At 44.1% G+C, this 20,740-nt stretch overlaps 1 protein-coding gene across 4 annotated transcripts in view; it reads right to left on the bottom strand.

Moving 5' to 3' along the window:
- The window catches only part of EMB1441 (zinc knuckle (CCHC-type) family protein), a 171,253-nt gene that overhangs the window by 24,825 nt on the left and 125,688 nt on the right, over positions 1 to 20,740 (bottom strand). For 3 of the 4 annotated variants that reach the window (XM_087685885.1, XM_087685883.1, XM_087685884.1), the window contains exons 10-12: positions 4,109 to 4,214; positions 1,910 to 2,956; positions 1,314 to 1,383 (exon numbers count right to left, since the gene is read on the bottom strand). In XM_087685885.1, the coding sequence (XP_087542011.1) occupies positions 1,314 to 1,383; positions 1,910 to 2,956; positions 4,109 to 4,214 (1,223 nt within the window). The remainder of the gene's footprint in view (positions 1 to 1,313; positions 1,384 to 1,909; positions 2,957 to 4,108; positions 4,215 to 20,740) is intronic. The other variant, XM_087685886.1, reaches the window with a different exon arrangement.

Here is a 20,740-nt window from a genome sequence, read left to right as displayed (position 1 = left end):
AGTCCAAGTAATCAAAAGCTTTCTCCAAATCCAACTGCACTATTACCACCTCCTAGTTAAGAGTACTTGGCATAGTCAATTCCCATCTGCACATTTAGCCATACTGATTTGGGTGCACAATGGCAGGCAGATGCCTATGGAGGCAGTTAGCCAGCACTTTAGAGAAAATTTCATACATGGAGCCCATTAAAGAGATGGGTCTCTAATGTTTCGACACACACACACACACAAAAATGACCGCGTGGAATGTAGGAGTTGAACTGAAGACCTTCTAGTCACCACCCTGTTAAACTTAATCAACCGAGCTACACCCATTTGCGCTCTCTTCCCCCCTGCCCCGCGCCCGTCTAATCTAGTGCAGCACCTTGCACTGCTGATCAGGTTGTGTCCCTACTGCAGATTGCGCTATTCCAACTGTTGGCAATGCTATCCTAAATTCTAGCAATATTGTTTCTGCTGTAGGTGATGCCATTCTAATGTTGGCGATAGCAATACAAGTGCAGGAGATGGTAGATCTGAGGAGGCTGATCTAGTGCAGGTGAGGGTAAATCTGAGAAAGGCAAAGGCTGATCTAGTGCAAGCGATGTTGCCCTGGGCTGGGCAACACTATTTTGAACCTGTTTGTGTGGTAATGAAATGATTTCTGTGGGTTCATGTCTTCCTCCTATTGTGAATAATGGCACCTGTTGATCTTTCACGTGCCGACCTTGAGTGTTGGGTGTGTGGTGGTGAAGGTCTTGTCTAGTTCAGGCTTGCCTATCAGTTCAGGGGGAGAATCTTACAAGATTGTAGGATTGGGAAGATTGGTCTTCTTGTGCTCTTTTGTTTTCATGGCAGATATACTCAGATCTGGTGTTCTTGGTCTTGGCTAGTGAGAGCAACTAGAGATGTGTTCTTGAGCACTACAGATCCGTTGAGAAGATGTACTAATTGGCATGCTACAGGCTGAAATTGGAAATCGAATGAGCAAGATTCTCCAACCAGTTGTACCGGCAATTCTGTAATGATAGAAGAAATACAGCAAGGAGTGCCAAGCTTTGTGCAAATCTTTCTTTGTATCGTGATGGAGGAGCTTGTAGCTCTACTGTTCAATTTATTCTTTTGTCACTAAATTTCAGTTCTTAAGATTAGTTTCTTGCAAGTCAAAATCTACTCAGACACTCAGACAAGTTTAACAGGTAAAATACAACTGACCATGTTAGTGTTCCAACATGTCCAAGCAGTATGACAGCAGATACCATTTAGCTTTTCATAGACTGAAAGTTTTGAAGTCATGATGCACATCAGCTCATTTTTGCATTAGAGTAACTTACCATGGGTACTACTTTTTGCTTGTTCCACTTTCTGTTGTACTTTCTTATCAGCACCATGTCTACCTGCAGACTGCCAAAAGTATGCAAGCAATGATGCCAGAATAAGTGGATGCAAAGTCTGCTAGCAGTTCTGAGGTTGAAATATTAATGAAATGCATTTATTTAGCCTCTCTAACTTCGACTGCAGAAGCTCAAGCCATTCTTCCACATCAATGTTTAGCCATTTTTTCTTGTTAACAGCCAAATGAGTGCTTCATGATACAGGGAAACATCCCAAGGAAGGTACAGACGCAAACAATATCTCTACAAAGTAAATTAAGTCCCAGAAATAAACTTCTTCAGTGGTAGACAACCATGGAGAAAGAGTCTAACAGAACCAAAGAAAGACGGAGACAAATGTATGGGTGGATGATGAAAAAGAATCACATCAGCAGCCAGGCATATAATTTTTTTACACCTGAGATGAACCTTCATGAAGACTTGGACAGATGTTTCCAGACTTTTTGATTGTGAATACTGGTGAACTTGCAGGTGACTTTAGTATACTTTGAACTTAAAAGTAACATGGGATACAGACACAAAGCAGGAACACTTACGGCCAAGAGAGCCATGCGTAGTTCACGCTCTTCTTCATCTTGTTCTGCATATTTCTCCTTAATCTTTTTCAATTTACCTTTGCGGCCACGAGAACTCCTCCCAGCTAAGGGATTTTCTCTCTTAGCCTGATCTTGGCAACTTGTGCTTGTTTCCTTATCAGAATCATCTTCCTGTCTGTCAGTTCCCATCTCAGTCATCATTTCAGTTTTCTCTTCAGTATCCCCATCTTTGAAGCCTTTCTTCACCTTTCTCCTTTCAACCTTTGATAAGTAAGGCCGTTGTCTTTGCATGACTTTATCAGCTATTTTATCTTCACTATTGGTTTGAGAAACCACACCACTAGAGAGACCATTTGGGTATGAATCTAGACCATACTTCATGCTAGGCTTATCAAGCCGAAGGTGTGTTGGAAGCTCAAAGGCTTTATCCATAAGCTCGTCAAAATCAGCAGAATAATTTGTTGCCGTGCTTGTGTCTAATTTTTTAATCTCAATACCTAGCTTAGAAGGTTCATTTCCATGTGTATCTATCTGAGATGCTTCTTCATTATTATTATTTGCAGAAAATGGTCCTTGACATGGCATTGGCACCTGTGAACTTTGATTAATTTCTTTCTCTTTCCTTGGCATTTGTTCATTGACATCAGAAAATCCTATTCCATCCTGAGTCTCTAATTTTGCTTTTTCTTTTTTCTCTTCTTTGTCTGCTCCTTCTGCCTTTTCTTCTTCTTCTTCTTCTTCTTTTTCTTCTTCTTCTTCATCCTGTTCTTCCTGTTCTTTTTCTTGGTGTTGTTCTTCTTGTTCTTCTGTGTCTTCAGTATGTCTCCTATCATTCCTGTGAGCTGCTACACAGCTTTCCTCTAACCTAAAGAGAATGCCGAAGCCCATTACAAGTGGATGAGGTGGTAAAAAGTTCTTTTTCCCACGTATCATGAAACTCCCCATTGTTAGATATTCTCCTGTTGGTGCAGTCTTGCTAACTTGATAAGCATAAACCCACCAGGCACTAGTGACAATTTTTGAATCCCAGGCTTGACTGCGACAAACCTGCCCAGTGGTAAAGGTATTGTGTTATATCATTTGTTTTAACCTCATTCAGTGCATTAAATCATCTATTGAATGTATAGCTTAAAACTTAGCTACAACGAAAACATTTGATACTACTACTACTGACCTACCTGTTCACAAATAAGCTTTATGCTTAGTAGTTATAAACTAAACTATCATGTATAGTCATGGTGCCAATTGGTTACAGAATCATATGACCTATCTTGTGAATAGTATGCAATGTGCATCTCACACTCCATGCATTTTCTCTGAGACAAGTATCGAAAGGAGGTCAAAGATAGTAAAACTTTTAAATATAGGTAAAGCTGTATAACAGAGTTTCAACTTTAATGCTTACATCCTTAAAAAAAACGTTCAAACTTACATTGAGATGTTTGCGTTGCACCTACTCTTCGGTGTGGATGACATGGATATGGATGGTAAGTGGATCTACAAGTATTATGCTTGGTCATGCTCCTAGTCAACTTTCTTACTTTGTCACATTATTACTCTTCAAGAACAGATCCTATCATAGCTCACATGCTACTAATAAGTTGTCACATGACACATGTCACATTAAATCAATTATGTCCTTCACATGAGATAACAGATGAGTCATCATTGAATATGGCACTTGGACGTCTTCATACAAGAGCACATTTTCATACAACACCACTCAGAGAAAATAATGATTCTATTAATCAGTCCCATTGGAACAAACCATCCTAAGGCTAAGTCCATATAACTAAGGTTAGGATTTTTTATTAATGTACATCATGCAAAGCATACATTATGTACATTACAACAGCACTGCTTCATACAACAGCACCTCTTCATACAACACCATATATCACATCATAGTGCATGATGCTTATAGGTCCCATGGGGACAAACTATCTCAGAGAAAATAATGATTCTATTAATAACTCCCATTGGGACAAACTATCTCAAGGCAAAGTCCACATAACTAAGGTTAGGATTTTTAAATTAATGTGCATCATGTAAAGCAAACCCCAGTCCATACACTGTAAACCCTCAATCAATTATCACAAGATTCACAACATGACATCCAAGTGTATCCATGCAGAAACATGTAAGCTTCCTCTCATTCCAGTATAGTTAAACCACAACAAATAAGTGGAAAGTACATACTGTGAAGCATCCCGCCTGGTTCAATGTGAGAGGTGGGACTGCAGACTTTGGATCATGGTTTTTTATGACTGTGCTTGAAGCTCCATGCAAGTCTGCATGCACATATCTGCAGCACATGCAAGATAAATGATGACATGTGCTAACCATGCTATATATAAATATTTGCAACCAAGTTGCCAAGGCCTTTTCAACAAGCACACTGCACACCATGAATTAAGCACCCCTTATCCTTCTTTATTAGTGCAGCTCTGATTTATGTGTAGTGTGGATAACTGACTGTCAAATAAGCCATTCTACCCTTTCAAACATTGTTTGATAAAACTGCCAGGCAATCTGAAAACCAAAGGAAAAAAACCAAATTTTCAACTTCAGCACATGATCATTAGCTCAAGTATCCGACATTTGAAGAAGTTTTGGGATGATTACCATTTTGACCATGCAATTGACATTCTAGGAAGGTCACTCTCTGTCTTTGCAAAATTTCCAGATGTGTCTTACCAAATGACAGGTTGACTCAATATTCACCAAATTCACCTGTGTATTTAGTATTGTGATGTGAGAATGATCGGTTTATTAGTTTGTCCTTAAACTTGTTTGAAATCTGCATTCTGGCCCCCATTGTCATAAACTGACCTTGACGTCTAACATTCAAACAAGTGCACCAACAACAGTGTGGGAATGTAATGTATGCATTATATTACCTGGCAGGCATTATCATTATTATCATATGTTGTTCATTGTTGCCCATTATGTTTGGAATATTCACATTGCAATCGGTCCATGAAGTAGAGTTGCCCATCATCACTCACCACATTTGGAATATTCAGATTACATTACCACGTGCGTCAAGTAGGTAGCCCACTATCACAAAACATTTTGATTTTTTGTTGATTAGCTAGAGGAATTGTTGAGTTGGGAAAGCGGGGAAAGGTTAGAGTTGGCCAAAGACAAGGTCGCAACAACACATCTATGCTTTGGAATCTTTTGCAACACATGAAAAGACACAATAGGGAATCTAGAACCGAAGTCCTGATGATTGGTTCTCTTATGCCTACCATTATCATCCTTTCACCTTGAGTTTGAGTTTCTAGATGTTGACTGTTTCCCATTCTCAGAAAAACAATTCATATACAACCCTTACATCCATACAACATTAAATAATACCCTACTACTGTTCTCAAAGAGCTAAAATGGGAAATAGAGGCTTTGGGTCAAACTTCGTTTCCAAAGAAAAGAAAATTGAATTAATAATACCTCACAGAAAATCCCCCTAAGGTAAAATACAAAGTACAAGCAACCCTATGGAAAGTCACCGAAAGTGAAAACGGGTGCCAGAGTTCCAAGTTCACGTTACATCTCTCCTCCTCCTCATCCTCTCAGGACCACTCTATCGGCTCTCCCATCTCCCATAGAGAGTATGGATGATCTCGAAATCCTTGAAAGAGTCTTTGCACCGGAGACATCCTAGAGGTCTATACCATAGCTATACCTCAAAGGGCGCATGTTCAAAGCAATAATACCAGCAATTAGCTCCCATCTATGACAATGTCCCTTGGTCCACTTTGCTTGCAACTCATGAGTAATCTGGAGTGGGCATCATACATAGATGTTGGCCAATGATGAGGAGTTGTTGGGTTTCACTCACGCCTATGCTCACTAAGGAGTGTCGGTGATCAGTAGGACATTGGGGCACTTTCTACTCTCTGTAGGAGAGGTTTTTTCCCCTAGACTTATTCTCTTTTTTGTATGTGCCTATGTTACACATTTACGGGCACTTATCATGTTGCACACACTTTCGGTGTGAACACCCCTTACAACCCTTAGGTTTAAGGGTTGTACTTTGTACTTCCATTCTACACTCTTTCAGTCTATTGCATTGGGTGTCATGCCTCACTCTCCACACTGTCTACTACATTCTCAGCTAAGCTTCGATCCTCTCAATTTCTCACAGTTGGTATTAGGGCTGAGTTCAGCTCTCCCCCAGAAGGTCTCGCTAGGGCTATAACTCCTACTGAGCATCTCCACCAGGTACAAGGCTGCTTGTGATAGTGCTACCCGCCTCTAGCTCACGTGCTATTAGCTCTCGCCCTGAACGGGCGCCTCCCTCTGCAATCAGCCCTGATTTGTGCTTGCCTGCTCCGCCCCCAGCGCATGTTGAGCGCCGCTCTGTGGTGCTCCTCCTAGTGCCTGCCCCCCAACGCCCGCGGTGCTGCCTACTGTGCCACCTTAAGCTCCCCCAACACCCGCCTGGACTTTGCCACTTGCCGCTTGGACTGTGATGCCTGACCCCTCTTGCCCTGCCGCCACCTGGACTTTGCTGCTTACTACCTGGATTGTGATGCCTGCCGCTTGGACTAAGACGCCCTTTGCCCCGATGTGCACAGCCCTGTGGCGCTCTTCCTCCCAGTGCCACTAGTACAGCCTTGCCAGCACCCTTGCCTCGCCGCGCCTCAGCAACACCTGGTCCACTGCACTTCCATTACGAGCCAGTACAATAGTCAAATTCAAGGTAAAAGAACATTTAAAAAAAATCATTTTTTATTTCAAATCTTACTCACAAGAAAAGAATTGTGCCTGGGCAACATATCTCTGTATTTGCAAGTGTTTGGGACACATTTCATGCAGAGATTTTGTGAAAATTTAGGGCTTTTGTTGTCAGTTCAGAGATTGGCAAATGTACTGCAGTTTCAGTCTGAAATAGACTGTTTTTGACCATTTTGGGGCATTTGCTTCTACACTGTTGCTGAGCATTAAATGCACCTTAGACTGTGTGCATTACAGACAGTTTTGATAGAGTGAACTTCAGTTTGTGAATTGCAGCAACCTATTTGCTGTAATTTCTGGAAATTTTGAGATTTCCAGGTTGGTCCAACTTGGACATTGCTCTTTTTTGCTCTTTTTGGCATTGATTATCATGGCAAATCAGGGAGGTGATGTATTTACCTATGTATCCAAGGAGGATAGGTTAGATGGTAACAACTATTCACTTTGGTCCTTTATGATGAAGAATGTGCTGATTGGGAAGAATCTTTGGGACTATGTAAGTGGAGAAGAAGTTAGGCCTGGAGTTGTGGCTCCTGTTACTCCTCTAGGAAGATGTGGACAACGGGCACCTCAGCCTGTTCAGTTTGCTCCACTTCAACCACTTCCCCAAAGATCAGCAGCTCAAAAAGCATGGGGTACACGGGATGCATAGGCTTTGTCGCTGATTGCATTGGCAGTTCAACACTCTATTGTCCCTCACATTTGGTCTGCAGCTTCTTCATGGGAAGCCTAGTTAACTTTGGAGCAGATGTTTGTTGGTAAGAATGAGACCCAGATCTCTTTCTTAAAAAAAGAGCTTGAGACACTGAAGATGGATGAGGGTGATTCTATACAGGATCACTTGAACAAAATTCAGGACTTGCATGAGCAGCTTATGAATGTCGATGAGTATTACTCATATGTATAGCTGATATCTACTACATTGGACTCATTACCGCCTTCGTACTTGGCCTTCCATAGAGCCTTAAACCTCGCCACGAGGATTGCAATCCCCACAACCGATTACTTTCTTCAACTAGTTAATTTGCTCTTGGAGGAGGAGTAGACAAGAAGAAATAGTAATATGGATGTCATAGCCTTTGAGCAGGCTTTTATGGCACGAAAGAAGGGCAAGGGCAGCCAAGCAAAGAATGCTCCGCAGGAGGCACGCAAGCCAAGAAGAGAAAATGCCATTATTGCAAGAAGCCAAGCCACTATATCACTGAGTGTAGAAAGCACATAGCCAAGGAGAAGAAAAAGGAGTCGGGGATGTTTGTTTCTGATGCTTCTTCCACTGCTACTGAGTCAACATCCTTTGTTGCAGACAGGGACTATTGCTTTTATACATGTAGTTATGGCTCTTCTTGGAATGATAGAGCATTTAGCTCTACTGAGAATGCAGGCAGTTGGTTTTTTGACAGTGGTGCTTCTAAGCACATCACATCTCACAAAGATTTATTTACTTCTGTTGGTGCAGCTCCAGTTGGTAAGTCTGTACAATGTGCCAACAATGTATCATACCCTATTAGAGGTATTCGGGAGATTGTGGTCACAGCCATTGATGGCTCTATTCTCCGCTTACAGGACGCTTTGTTCCTGCCAAGTATAAAGAAGAATTTGCTATCTATTTCTTCTTTGGCATGATGTGGATTATAGGTCGCCTTTGATGATGATAGATGCATGGTGCGAGATAAGGAACACATGACTTTGGTCTTGACTGGCACTCTATGTCATGGGTTATATGAGCTTGATTCTCTTTCAGTTGATCTGTTAGCATATTTAGCATCCACTCTTACTCTTGCTATGTTACAGGCGGAGTTATGGCATGCTCGCATGATGGGGCATGTGAACTCTGGTAGCTTGATGCTCTTACGGCGTACACACATGCTAGATGGATTACCTCTTTTGGAGAGACCTCCTGAACAATTGTGCAAGGGATGTATTTTGGAAAAAATACATCAGTTTTCTTTTTCTCGTGATGTTGTTTTTAGAGCCACAACCAGGTTACAGATAGTGCTCTCATATGTATTTTGGACCCTATGTAGACAAATTCATTGGGTGGATGTTACTATTTTGTAACTTTTAATGATGACTTTGCACACTTCTGCTAGGCCTATTCTTTAGTGAAAAAGTTAGAAGTGTATGATGGATTTTTGGCTTTTGTAGCACTTGTTGAGAACCAATCTGGCTGTAAAGTAAAAACTCTCTGTTTGGACCGAGGGGGGGAATATATGTACTCTATGCTGAATTCTTTTTGAAGTAGAAGGGCATTGTTCATCAGTTCACTACTGCTTATACTCCATAGCAAAATGGGGTTGTAGAGAGGAAGAATCGGTCATTCATGGAGATGGCCAAATGTATGCTGAAAGAAAAGAGCTTGCCACATAGTTTTTGGATCGAAGCCGTTATGTGTGCTTGCCATGTTTGAACAGATGCTGCACCAAAGCATTAAAAAATGTCACGCCTTTTCAGGCTTGGAACAGCTGGAAACCTTCTATTGGGAACTTTCGTACCTTTGGGTTTCTTGCATATGCACACATTCCCCAGGTACTTCCAAAAAAGTTGGATAACAAGGCTGTCAAATGCATTTTGGTGGGATATAGCAGTGAGAGCAAAGGATACAGACTATATGATCATGTCTCTAAAAATGTATTTCTCAATAGGGATGTAGTTTTTGATGAAAAATCAGAATTATCTTTTGGTGGTTTTGACACATATCAGGCTACCCGTGATGTATTTGAAGGGCTGTTGCCCATTTCATTTGGTGATTCAACTGGAGTTTCAACAAGTGAACTTAATGTTCAACCAACTGCTCCATTGGAAAATGCAGAAAATTAGCCATTGCCTGATCTGAATATTCAGCAAAGTGCTCAATTTGAAATTCAGCAACTGCTTGTGCACAGTCAGGAGGCAAGACAAATGCCTAGATGGTATTTACAGACTATGAAAGATAGTCATTTGGATGCTCCCATGGCTGGTCATACTAGAAGGCAAGCTTGTATATGTATGATATTGCACATACCATGGAGTTTGTTATGGCAGCAAGTACAGTTGATGATGAGGAGCCTGAATGTTTTGAGGATGCACAACATAGTGTGCATTGGATGGTAGCAATGCAAGCTAAGTTTGATCCTATCATTAAGAATCAAACATGGGATTTAGTGTCTTTGCCTATTGGGAAGAAAGCCATTGGAACAAAATGGGTCTACAAGCTGAAAAGGAATGCAGATAGATCCATTGACAAATATAAGACAAGGCTTGTAGCCAAGGGCTATGCACAAAAGAAAGGCATTGACTATGAGGAGTCATTTGCTCCTACCTTCCGCATGACTACCATCAGGTCTATGGTTGCTTTGGCTGCCCATTATGAATGGATTGTGCATTAGTTAAATATTAAGACTGCATTTTTACATGGGGAACTTCATGAAGAAGTATATATACAGCAGCCCATTGGTTTTGTAGTTGAGGGATCTGAACACTTGGTTTGCAAGCTGAAAAAAGCTTTATATGGCTTGAAATAAGCTCCTAGAGCTTGGTATGCAAAGATTGATATCTTTTAACTCAGCCAAGGGTTTATAAACAGCTCATCAAAGTCTACCCTTTACGTATATAAAGAGGAGGGATCCATGCTGATCAGTTGTCTATATCTTGATGACCTTTTGCTTACAGGGATACATGCTGATCAGATTTCAGCATTTAAACAAAATTTACAACAAACTTTTGAGATGTTAGACTTAGGTTCTTTGCATTATTACTTGGGCATTCAGATCATACATGATGCTAGAGGTATCGTTTTCTCACAGTCAAGATACATTGGTAAACTCCTTGAGACATTTGACTTATAGGATTGCAAGCCAGTCTGTACACCAATGGAACCTGGACTCAAGCTATCATTGCATGATGACGGTGATTTGTTTGATATACACACATATGCTCCATCAGTTGGATGCCTTATCTGCCAATGCAACACTAGGCCGAAAATACAATTTGTAGTTTCAGCCCTGAGCACATATATGCATCAGCCACGCATATCACATTGGCAAGTTGTCAAGCATGTCTTTCGTTACTTACAAGGTACTAGATCTCTTGGATTGCTTTATGCCAAGGGGGGACCATTGCACTTACATGCTTACACTGATTCTGATTGGACTGGTGATTATGATTCACATCACCTTGGCTCATCTTGCATATCTTGGCTTAGCAAGAAACAGTCTACTCTTGCCACGTCGTCATGTGACGCTGAATACAAGGTAGCTTTCACTACCACAGTTGGATGTGTATGAATTAGATGCTTGCTAGCTGATCTGGATGTATCTATCATGGAGCCTACTCCTTTGTTCAGTGACAGTCAGAGTGCCATTGTAGTGGCACGCAAACCAGTGTTTCATGCACGCACGAAACACATTGAGATACATTATCACTTTGTCAGAGAGAGGCTACATGGAGGAGATATCAGCCTTGTCTATTGTTCTACCACCAATAATGTGGTAGACATCTTCAAAGCTCTTCCTTGTGACAAATTTGAAGCATTTCGCAATGCTTTAAATTTGATCTCCTTTGGTGGCGGATGACCCTTGTATTTTGATCACTCTTCACTCCAGGGGGGTTTATTGGGTTTCACTTGCGCCTACGCTCACAGAGGAGTGTCGGTGATCAGTAGGACACTGGGGTACTTTCTACTCTCTGTACAAGAGGTTTTTTTCCCTAGACTTATTCTCTTTTTTGTATATGTCTATGTTGCACATTTACGGGTACTTATCATGTTGCACACACTTTCGGGTCTGAACACCCCTTACAACCCTAAGGTTTAAGGGTTGTACTTTGTACTTTCATTCTACACTCTTTCAATCTATTGCATCGAGTGTCGGGCCTCACTCTCCACATTGTCTATTGCATTCTCAGCTGAGCTTCGATCCTCTCAACTTCTCACAGGAGTGGCTCCCTTGAAAACCCTTATATTCATATAAAGGCGCTCTGCCTATGACCCAAGCTACAACCCCCAAAGTGGCAACCATCATGTCTGTTGTGGTGTGAAAGACATCTTGAGGGCTCTTCTCCATACCTATCGGAGTCCCTACTGTATCCAAGCCATGCATTAACTGCAAAGCTCCAATGAGTTAATAGCCATGGGGAGAGGGATATCTTCCTAGGATGCCTTGCATGTGCCAATGGGAAGTGGCTATTGGTTATACTCTTAAATAGCTCATTTGAATCCTCCTTCCTAGCCTGACAGTGTAGTGAAACAAGGCCATATTGCATGGCCTATTGAGGAATAGAATCTGGATTCCTCCTAACCCACTCTCTTGGATCCCATTGTAACCTGTAAAGGGGCCTCCTTTAATAAGCCTATCTTCGCCCCCACTCCTAACACACCACTCTCCACCTGACCCCCCCTTTGCCGCTCCACAGCACACTGATCCCCCCCCTTCCCCTTCCCCTTCCCCTGCCACTCCACACCCACCCCCTCCTCCATCATTGGATACTACCCCCTCTTCACCCTCTAGCACCTCCCCCACTCTCACCTTCAAATCCTCCTCCATGCCTCACCATAGCAGATGTTGTTAAGCTAAAAATGTGCATTACAGTTTAAACCTTCGTTAGCTCATTTTAGACAGCCCCAAAATACTACAAAGTTGTGTCCCATAAGCAAACACCCAAAATTTTGGTCAAATCACATCTATAAACAGAGAGATTAATCTAGCCACTTGTCCAAACCTATTTTGCAGTTCTACATGCTCTTCATTCTTCATCATCTCGTGCCTGATTCCACAATTGTCTACATGCTGCACAAAGGACATCTCAGTTTGTGGACTGCATATCCAACCTGCCCCAGCTAAGGTGCTTCCATAGCAGCTACCGCCCATCACCTACACCCTATGTTGGAGCTGTCTACACATTTGCTTGCTGCTGTCAGCTGCCACCCACATCAGCCCAAGCCATATATCACCAAATTCAGCCTGTGGGAGGCTGCATTTGCAGCTGCCTGCTGCCACCCAGCACCTACTGTACATCCTGCAGCAGTTGCCTTGCTGCCAGCTGTTGCATTTGCCTGATCAGTATTTTTCAGCTACTGGCCTATGTTTCATCTACTGTGCAGGCTGCCCTGCTGGCACTGCCATTCATCAGCCTGTTCCAAACAGATTCCATGGTCTGATCTGCTTCCACAGCAGCTGGTTGTACATAGAGATTGCCTGCAGCATATCAGGATCTGTTTAGAGTACAGCACACTCTCCAATTCATCTCTACCCCAATCCATTTTGCGACATGGAGGTTTGAGGTTATTGTATTCACTTTGCATAGTGTGTTTTCAGCAGTCTCATTCACTCTAAGTTACTCTTCATCTTCGAGTTCTCTCTATTCCTTGCTAGATTTTGTACACTGCATCATGTAATTTTTACACTAACAAGAAGGTGGCTTGCCTAGATTGATGCCCCGCATCCTCTCATAGCATGTCACTACTCTCATCCTCTATCTAGAACATCCTACGAATCTCCCTAATTTATGTGCTTTTGTCAAAGCCACCATCCTCTATCTAGAACATCCTACGAATCTCCCTAATTTATGTGCTTTTGTCAAAGCCACCATCCCTCCACCATGAACATTCATATGTTATCTCTGCTAGTTGCAATGACCCCAAAGTAGGATGTCCCCTCTCGAGAAATCTCCACACTCTAATGATAGCAACTACGTATAACCTCAAACTAAGACATTGCTTCATAGTAACAAGAAACATTTGGTCTTATTTTGTGTTTCAAGATTTCATTTCGTTAGCTATCTTAAGGTTTTGAGGTTTTGAAGAATCTTATTTATAATAATTGAAATTACTATATACTAAATAATAGAGGACAAAAAATAGATCCATAGAATGAAATTCCACCTAGATCCGAGAGTCAAAAGTCAAAAGCTTGAGACCAATAATCCATTTCACCTGCTCATTTAAAAATTAGCATTCATGACTCACGAGTCAAAATGTATAGGCTACAACATACAAGTAGAAATTGATGTTCATGAGTGAAAACCTTGTGGGGAGGCCATTTCACTTGAGGTGGAGACTAAGGTGAATGAGTGTGTTGAAGAGGTGGAGGAGGAAGAGATGAGATGGAGGTGGAGGAAAAGGTGAAGTAGGGAGAGATGGAGGAGGATGAGCCACACAAGGAGAAGGAGACACACAAAGAGGAGGAGGTGATGGGGCAAGCAAGAAGGAGACACACAGCAAGAAGGAGGTGATGGGGCAAGCCTACATATATTTTCAATAAAAGAAACCCTTTAAAAACTTTTTCGTTTCACAATCCCATTTTGCAAAACGAAACAAAGTAGGAACAGATGTAGGAGGAGGTGATTGAGCATGCAAAAAGGGTGGAAAAAGCAGGAGATGTAAAAGAAAAACAGCTCACATGGTCTTTTTAATAAAAGAAACCCTTTTAAAAAAATGTTTTGTAGAAATTTTATCGATTTGCAACCCTATTTTGCAAAACAAAAACAAACAAATCGTTTCACGTGTTTTGAGGTTTCACGTTTTGCCATGACAAAACATGTTTTTTGGTTACTATAATTTGCTTTGCTTGTTTTGGTCAATGATCCCCAAGCTTCCTCTAGATCTAGGTTGTATAAAGACATCCCAAGCCCCCTTCACTCTTAGCAAGGTTCCCATCTCACCCTAACCAAATAAAGTTCATGACAAGGTGCTTCACCTAGACAATGTGTGATCCAGAGAATGTCCAACTGGAATTAATGTACTATATGATTGCTAGAAGAACCTAGTTGGGTACCCCCACTCTTCATGCTATTGAAAGCCTTGCCGAGCTTCTATGAAGGAGCTTTTGTGTGATACTCAAAAGAAGAGGGGTTAAAGTGCTCTGAAGTAATGCCAATCTACACATTGCATCTAAGATATCTTAGTATGGCCCCCGGAGAACCCAGGTAAAATCCTCATTTGGTCGCAATTCCAGCTGCTTAGTCTCACATGTTCTACAAAATATTTCCACGACCACTACAAAGGTCCTAAAGTTATCTCATCCCCGTCCAACGAAACAGTAGTATCATCTGCAAACTCCACATCAAGGTGTCACAGTGCAGCGGTGCGGAAGCGTAGGACTGAGAGAGAGAGAACGCAGAGAGAGAGAGAGAGAGAAGAGAGAGAAAGAGACAGTAGAAGATGAAGATCTGCTGTATAAAGTGTGCTGTATACAAAGATATGCAGATATATACACGGGCGCAGTGCGCTGGACTGCGTGTCTCCACCTCGACGATGCAACCTGCTGTTCACCTTGAAGTCCGCTGCAGTCTGCACTGTCTCCTGTCTGAAATCTGCGAACAGAGACGGAATCTGCGCGAGCCACCAGCCTGTAATCTGCGAGCAGAAGAATGTAGGCAGAAGACTGAAAACTCGGCTATAAATAGCCAAAAATCTGGGCGCCAGAAAATGCAGGTCGACTGCATTAAATGCAGCCGACTGTACTGCAGCAAGTCGGACTGCCACGTGGCAGTCCGACTGTACAGTCCAACTGGACTGTGCAGTCCGACCAGGCAATGATCTCTAACACCCCCTCTCAGAGCCTGGGCGGGGCAGAAGCCTGAGGGATCTGGAATGTCTCCGAAGTAGAGCCTGGGGAAGTGCCTTCGTAAACAAATCTGCAAGATTGTCCTCCGTCTTGTAGTACTCCACGGTGATGGTCTCATCCAGAAGCTTCTCTCTGATGAAGTGGTACTGGATCTCTATGTGCTTCGTCCGGGCATGAAAAACAGAAACCGGGCCAAGGCAATGCAACTCTCATTGTCGCATTGCAGCAAAGTAGGACGAGTCTGGGGGCAGCCAAGCTCCTCCAACAATCTCCGAAGCCACACAGTCTCACATGTGGTGGAAGACGCGGCCCGATACTCCGCCTCAGTAGACGAAAGGGCTACCGTGGGCTGCTTCTTGCTACTCCATGAGATAACACCTGCACCCAAGGTAAAATAGTAACCTGTAGTAGACCGCCTGTGGTCCACATCACCGGCCCAATCCGAGTCGCTCCAACCTGCAAGAACAAGATCGGAACCACCTGTGCCTGCGGGGTAATGAATCCCTAAATCAGACGCCCCCCTCAAATACTGAAGGATCCTCTGAGCAGCCTGCCAATGCACCGTCTAAGGTTTACTCATAAACCCTGCCAAGAGCCCAACAACAAAACAAAGATCAACACGAGTATTGAGGAGCCAAATCAATGATCCAATCAACTGACGATAGCGGGAAGCATCCGCCATGGGAGAAGCTGAATGGGAAGTGGCCTTCCAGTTCGGATCCATAGGAGTAGAAATGGTCCGACAATCCTCCATCGCAAAAGAAACCAAGAGCTCCTGTACATATCTCTGCTGAGAGATGAAGATCCCCCTCTGAGACTGATAAATCTCATGGCCCAAAAAGAAATGGAGTAGACCCAAGTCCGTCATCTCGAATGTCCGATGTAAAGCTGCCTTCGTCTCTTGGACCTTCTGTGCATGATCACTTGTGACAATCAAATCATCAACATACAACACAAAAAGCACATAACCAGCCTCGGAAGTGTGTACATGAAGCTGCGGATCGGCCTTAGAACGTTGATATCCCGACCGTGACTGAAGGAACGAATCAATCTTCTCGTTCCAGGCACGCGGATCCTGCTTGAGGCTATACAAGGCCTTCTTCAACCTGTAGACTTTCCCATCTGAAGATCCAAAGCCAGGAGGCTGTTCGACATAGATCTCCTCCTTCAAATCACCATTGAGGAAGGCCGACTTCACATCCAACTGGTAGACAGGCCATCTCCTATGGCCAACCAAGGCAAGAACAGCTCGAATAGTCGCCATACGAGTAGTGGGGGCAAAAGTATCATGACAATCAATCCCTGGGCGCTGTGCAAAACCTTTAGCAACAAGGCGAGCCTTGTGCTTGTCCAAAGAACCATCGCTAAGGTACTTGGTCTTGAAGACCCATTTGACGCCAATCGCCTTCTTATTCGGGGGGGTTGTCACGAGTGACCAAGTGCCATTCCTCTCAATAGCCTCCAACTCGGCTTCCATAGCTTTCTTCCATGGTGCGGATTGTAAAGCCTCCTTTACGGAGGTGGGCTCTTGATCCTGCATAACACGGGTCATCAAACAATAGTTACATCAAACAAGCTCCGTAGAATGTGCCTGGTGTCTCCGTGACCGCCGCGGACCATCCTGCGGTCCCCTCTCCTCAGGGACCCCCTCGATCCCTGAATCACGGAGTGTGTCACGGGCCCAACGAGGAGGAGGCCGGACCTGCCCTCGTCTCTCTCCATCAACTGAAGACTCTAGGATATCCACCGGTGGTAATCTCGGGGGTGACCGGTGGAATAGTAGACTCTGTGTTAGAAACAGAATCAGAATCAAAAGACGTGGGCTCCAAAGGAACTGTAGCAGGAGCCCAACTCTCCCCTGGATCTCCAAGAACGGGATGCTCCTCACCCCCACTGGTATGGTCGGAACCTTCACAAACCGAACATCTCGACTGGTGTACACATCCTGCTTGACGGGATCATACAAACGATAGCCTTGGGACTGGGAGCTGTAGCCAACAAATACTTGTCTTCGGGAAGCTGCTTCAAATTTATCACGATGAGCCTTGGGAATGTGAAGATAGGCATCACACCCAAAGACCCTAAAATAAGAAACATCGGGCTTAGTCCCAAAATAAGCCTCAAAAGGTGTCATCCCATCAACGGCCGAAGTGGGGAATCGGTTAAGGATGTGGACTGCAGTAGCCACAGCCTCGGCCCTCAGAAACTGAGGTGTCTGTCGGTGCTCCATCATGGTGCGCGCCATCTCAATCACGCTTCGGTTCTTCCGTTCAAGAATGCCATTTTCTTGAGGAGTGTTGGTATTAGCAAACTCCTGGTGAATACCTTTATCTGCACAAAAACAAGCAAACTCATTAGAAACAAATTCACCACCCTTGTCGGATCGCAAGGTCTTCAATCTCCGACCTGATCAGTTCTCCTCAAAGAGAAGCCAATCCTTGAAGTGGAAGAAAGCTTCTGACTTCAATGCCAAGAAATAGGCCCATGTCATCCTGCTGTAGTCATCTACGATCAACATGAAGTACAAGCTCCCTTCGCAAGGACTCGTTCCTCATAGGGCCACAAAGATCCGTAGATACAAGCTCCATCGGTGAAGTAGACCGCCGCGAAGCTTTGTGGGAAATGGCATCCCTATGCTGCTTCCCACGAATGCAGGAGACGCATGGCTGCTGGCTCACCACTATATCCGGCAACCCGCGAACAAGTTGTCCACATGACGCCCTCCGAAGATAATCATAGTTGAGGTGACCAAACCGAGCATGCCATAGCTCTGACAATGTCTCAGAGGTAAGAAGAAGAGTAGAGAGGGCGGTGGAAGACTTCAATTTATAGTTGCCGTTCTCCTCATATCCGGATGAGAGAACCTTCCTTGACCCACGATCAAGGACTCGCACCGAATCACTGTCAAACTCCACCAAAAGTCCAAGGGAGCAAATCTTATGAACTGACAGAAGATGATATCCTAAACCTAGTACATGCAAGACCTCTGAGGTATGGATACCGCCGCGTCCATCTAGAATAAGATGCATCTCACCCCATCCTACAATCGACACTGAAGAGCTATCTCCAATGAGAATCTGCCCACGCGAGGGTCGCAACTTGGCAACACCATCTGATGAAGGAGTCGTGTGCCGAGAGGCACCACTGTCAACGATCCACTCTCGAGTCTGAGGAGCTATCATCGCAATATCAGAAGCATTCGGTGTAGAGTCCTCAATGACAGCTAGATGAAGAAATGCAGCTGATGAGGGTGCAGCCACCGCTCCAGAATCCTTCGTGTCCTTCTTGTCGGTGTCCTTCTTATCTTTGTCAGGGCAATCCTTCTTCCAATGGCCAGTCTTTCCACAAATATGGCATGTGGATTCTTTGTCCTTGTCCTTGTCTTTCTTTGACTTGTTATCCCCGTTCTTCTTCTTTTGGTCCTTCCCCTTCTTCTCAGAGGCTTGACCTGTCAGTGCCTCCGACTTGGAAGTATTATGTCCCTTTAGTTGTTCCTCTTGGTCCAAGACCATAGCAACCAACTCTTCCCACCGAAGAGTGGACTCCCGCCCCGAAGCAATAAGGGCGGAGTAGAAAGCACCGAATTGTGGCGGCAACTGGGACAAGAGTGTGATCGCCATGTCTTCGGAGAAAATCGGCTTCCCCGCATTCTGAACCTGTATCTGAAGCTGTCTAAGCTTGTTGATATGCTCCCGCAACGAAGAAGACTTGTTCACGGACAAGATCCGCATCTGAACCTCCAAAGAAACCTACTTCATAAGGATCATCCGGTTATACATCTAATCAAGCTCCAGCCATATCTCCCGAGCCACCGTTAAGTGCTCGATGTGAGCTATCACGGCTGTAGTACAAGACAGAAAAAGAGAGGAACGAATCCTTGCATTCAGTTTGTCCCAGTGAGACTGTGCCTTGGCCAACTCTGCACGAGCATCGGAAGAGAGTTTGGACTCATCTCTCACCGAGGGCCGGTCGATCTCCTCCTGTACAAGCTCCACCAAATCGTAGGACTCAAGGATGGCCAACATCATCACACGCCAGATGTGGTAGTTGTCGCCATCGAGCTTCTGATCTACGGGAAGAGCCGGTAAGACAGGCACCTTCCGGTCCATAATCGTTTGGAACTCCAAGTCAATCTTTGTAGACATCTTCACCTGTAATGCCTTCACAAACGCAAAAGCAGCCCCCTCTGACTGTGAAAGCGCAGTCTGCTAGGGCTCTTCTGCGTCCCGAAACTTCACCCGCCGGAGGCGATGAAAAAGCAAAACCTGCACTTGAAAGCTGAAAACTCAAACTTCCTCCTCGTCAAACACCAGTAAACAGCAGCAAATCCACCACCTGGACTCCTTTCCCGCGCGCCCACGCTCGCTTCAACCTTGTTCCGAGGCGCAACCCTCCTGCCTGCCCTCAAATGCTGAAAACGCAGCCTTGTGTCGCGAGAGAAACTCCTCTTCAAGTTGGTTCTGCACTCAGTCAGCCCTTCAACACTGCTCTGATACCATGTCAGAGTGCAGCGGTGCGGAAGCGTAAGACTGAGAGAGAGAGAAGAGAGAGAAAGAGACAATAGAAGATGAAGATCTGTTGTATAAAGTGTGCTGTATACAAAGATATGCAGATATATACACGGGTGCAGTGCACTGGACTGCGTGTCTCCACCTCGGCGATGCAACCTGCTGTTCACCTCGAAGTCCGCTGCAGTCTGCACTGTCTCCTGTTTGAAATCTGCGAACAGAGACGGAATCTGCGCGAGCCACCAGCCTGTAATCTGCGAGCAGAAGAATGTAGGCAGAAGACTGAAAACTCGGCTATAAATAGCCAAAAATCTGGGCGCCAGAAAATGCAGGTCGGCTGCATTAAATGCAGCTGACTGTACTGCAGCAAGTCGGACTGCCACGTGACAGTCCGACTGGACTGTGCAGTCCGACCGGGCAATGATCTCTAACACAAGGAGCTCCTCAAGCTCAGGGATGGACAACCTGTCAAGAAAGAGTTCATGGCCTTTGCTACAAATAGAAAAAAGAAGAGAGCTAGTGGACAACCTTGTCCCACCAATTGTCGAACCTCTTGTAAAGAAATACTCGTCTAGAGATAACAAACACAATCGTATGACAAGCACTGATTGATAAAGGACACAATTAGGGTTAGGGTAACTTAGAGACAATGGATGCTAAAGATGAATAACAAATTAATGAATATTTATGATGCTCAATGCAGCAACCAAACTATGCAAAGTGAATAATGACCCTTGAACTCCCGTGTCTCTAGGATTGGGGCAAAGAGTATGAGCTGGAGAGAGTGTCATACTCTGACAGATCCTGAATCACAATAGATAGTCTTTGAAGATGTCTGGAAGCAGCAAACACAACTCTAAGGAGGCTGAATCAATGTCAGATGGGCAGAAGGGCACAAAAACTGTAAATGCAGATAAGTACGCTAACGTGGCAGTCAAGTGACTACAGAAATCTGCAAAATGCAGGCAGTTTGATGATGTGGCACTGTGACATGGCAGGCAGACCACCAAACGCAGCTGCTGTGGACAATGTGGGAGTGA

This window comes from Lygodium microphyllum, chromosome 10 (assembly GCF_053477565.2).
Source record: "Lygodium microphyllum isolate KBCC chromosome 10, Lygodium_microphyllum_v1.1.10, whole genome shotgun sequence".
Taxonomy (NCBI): domain Eukaryota; kingdom Viridiplantae; phylum Streptophyta; class Polypodiopsida; order Schizaeales; family Lygodiaceae; genus Lygodium; species Lygodium microphyllum.
This window is presented reverse-complemented; position numbering and strand designations above follow the sequence as displayed.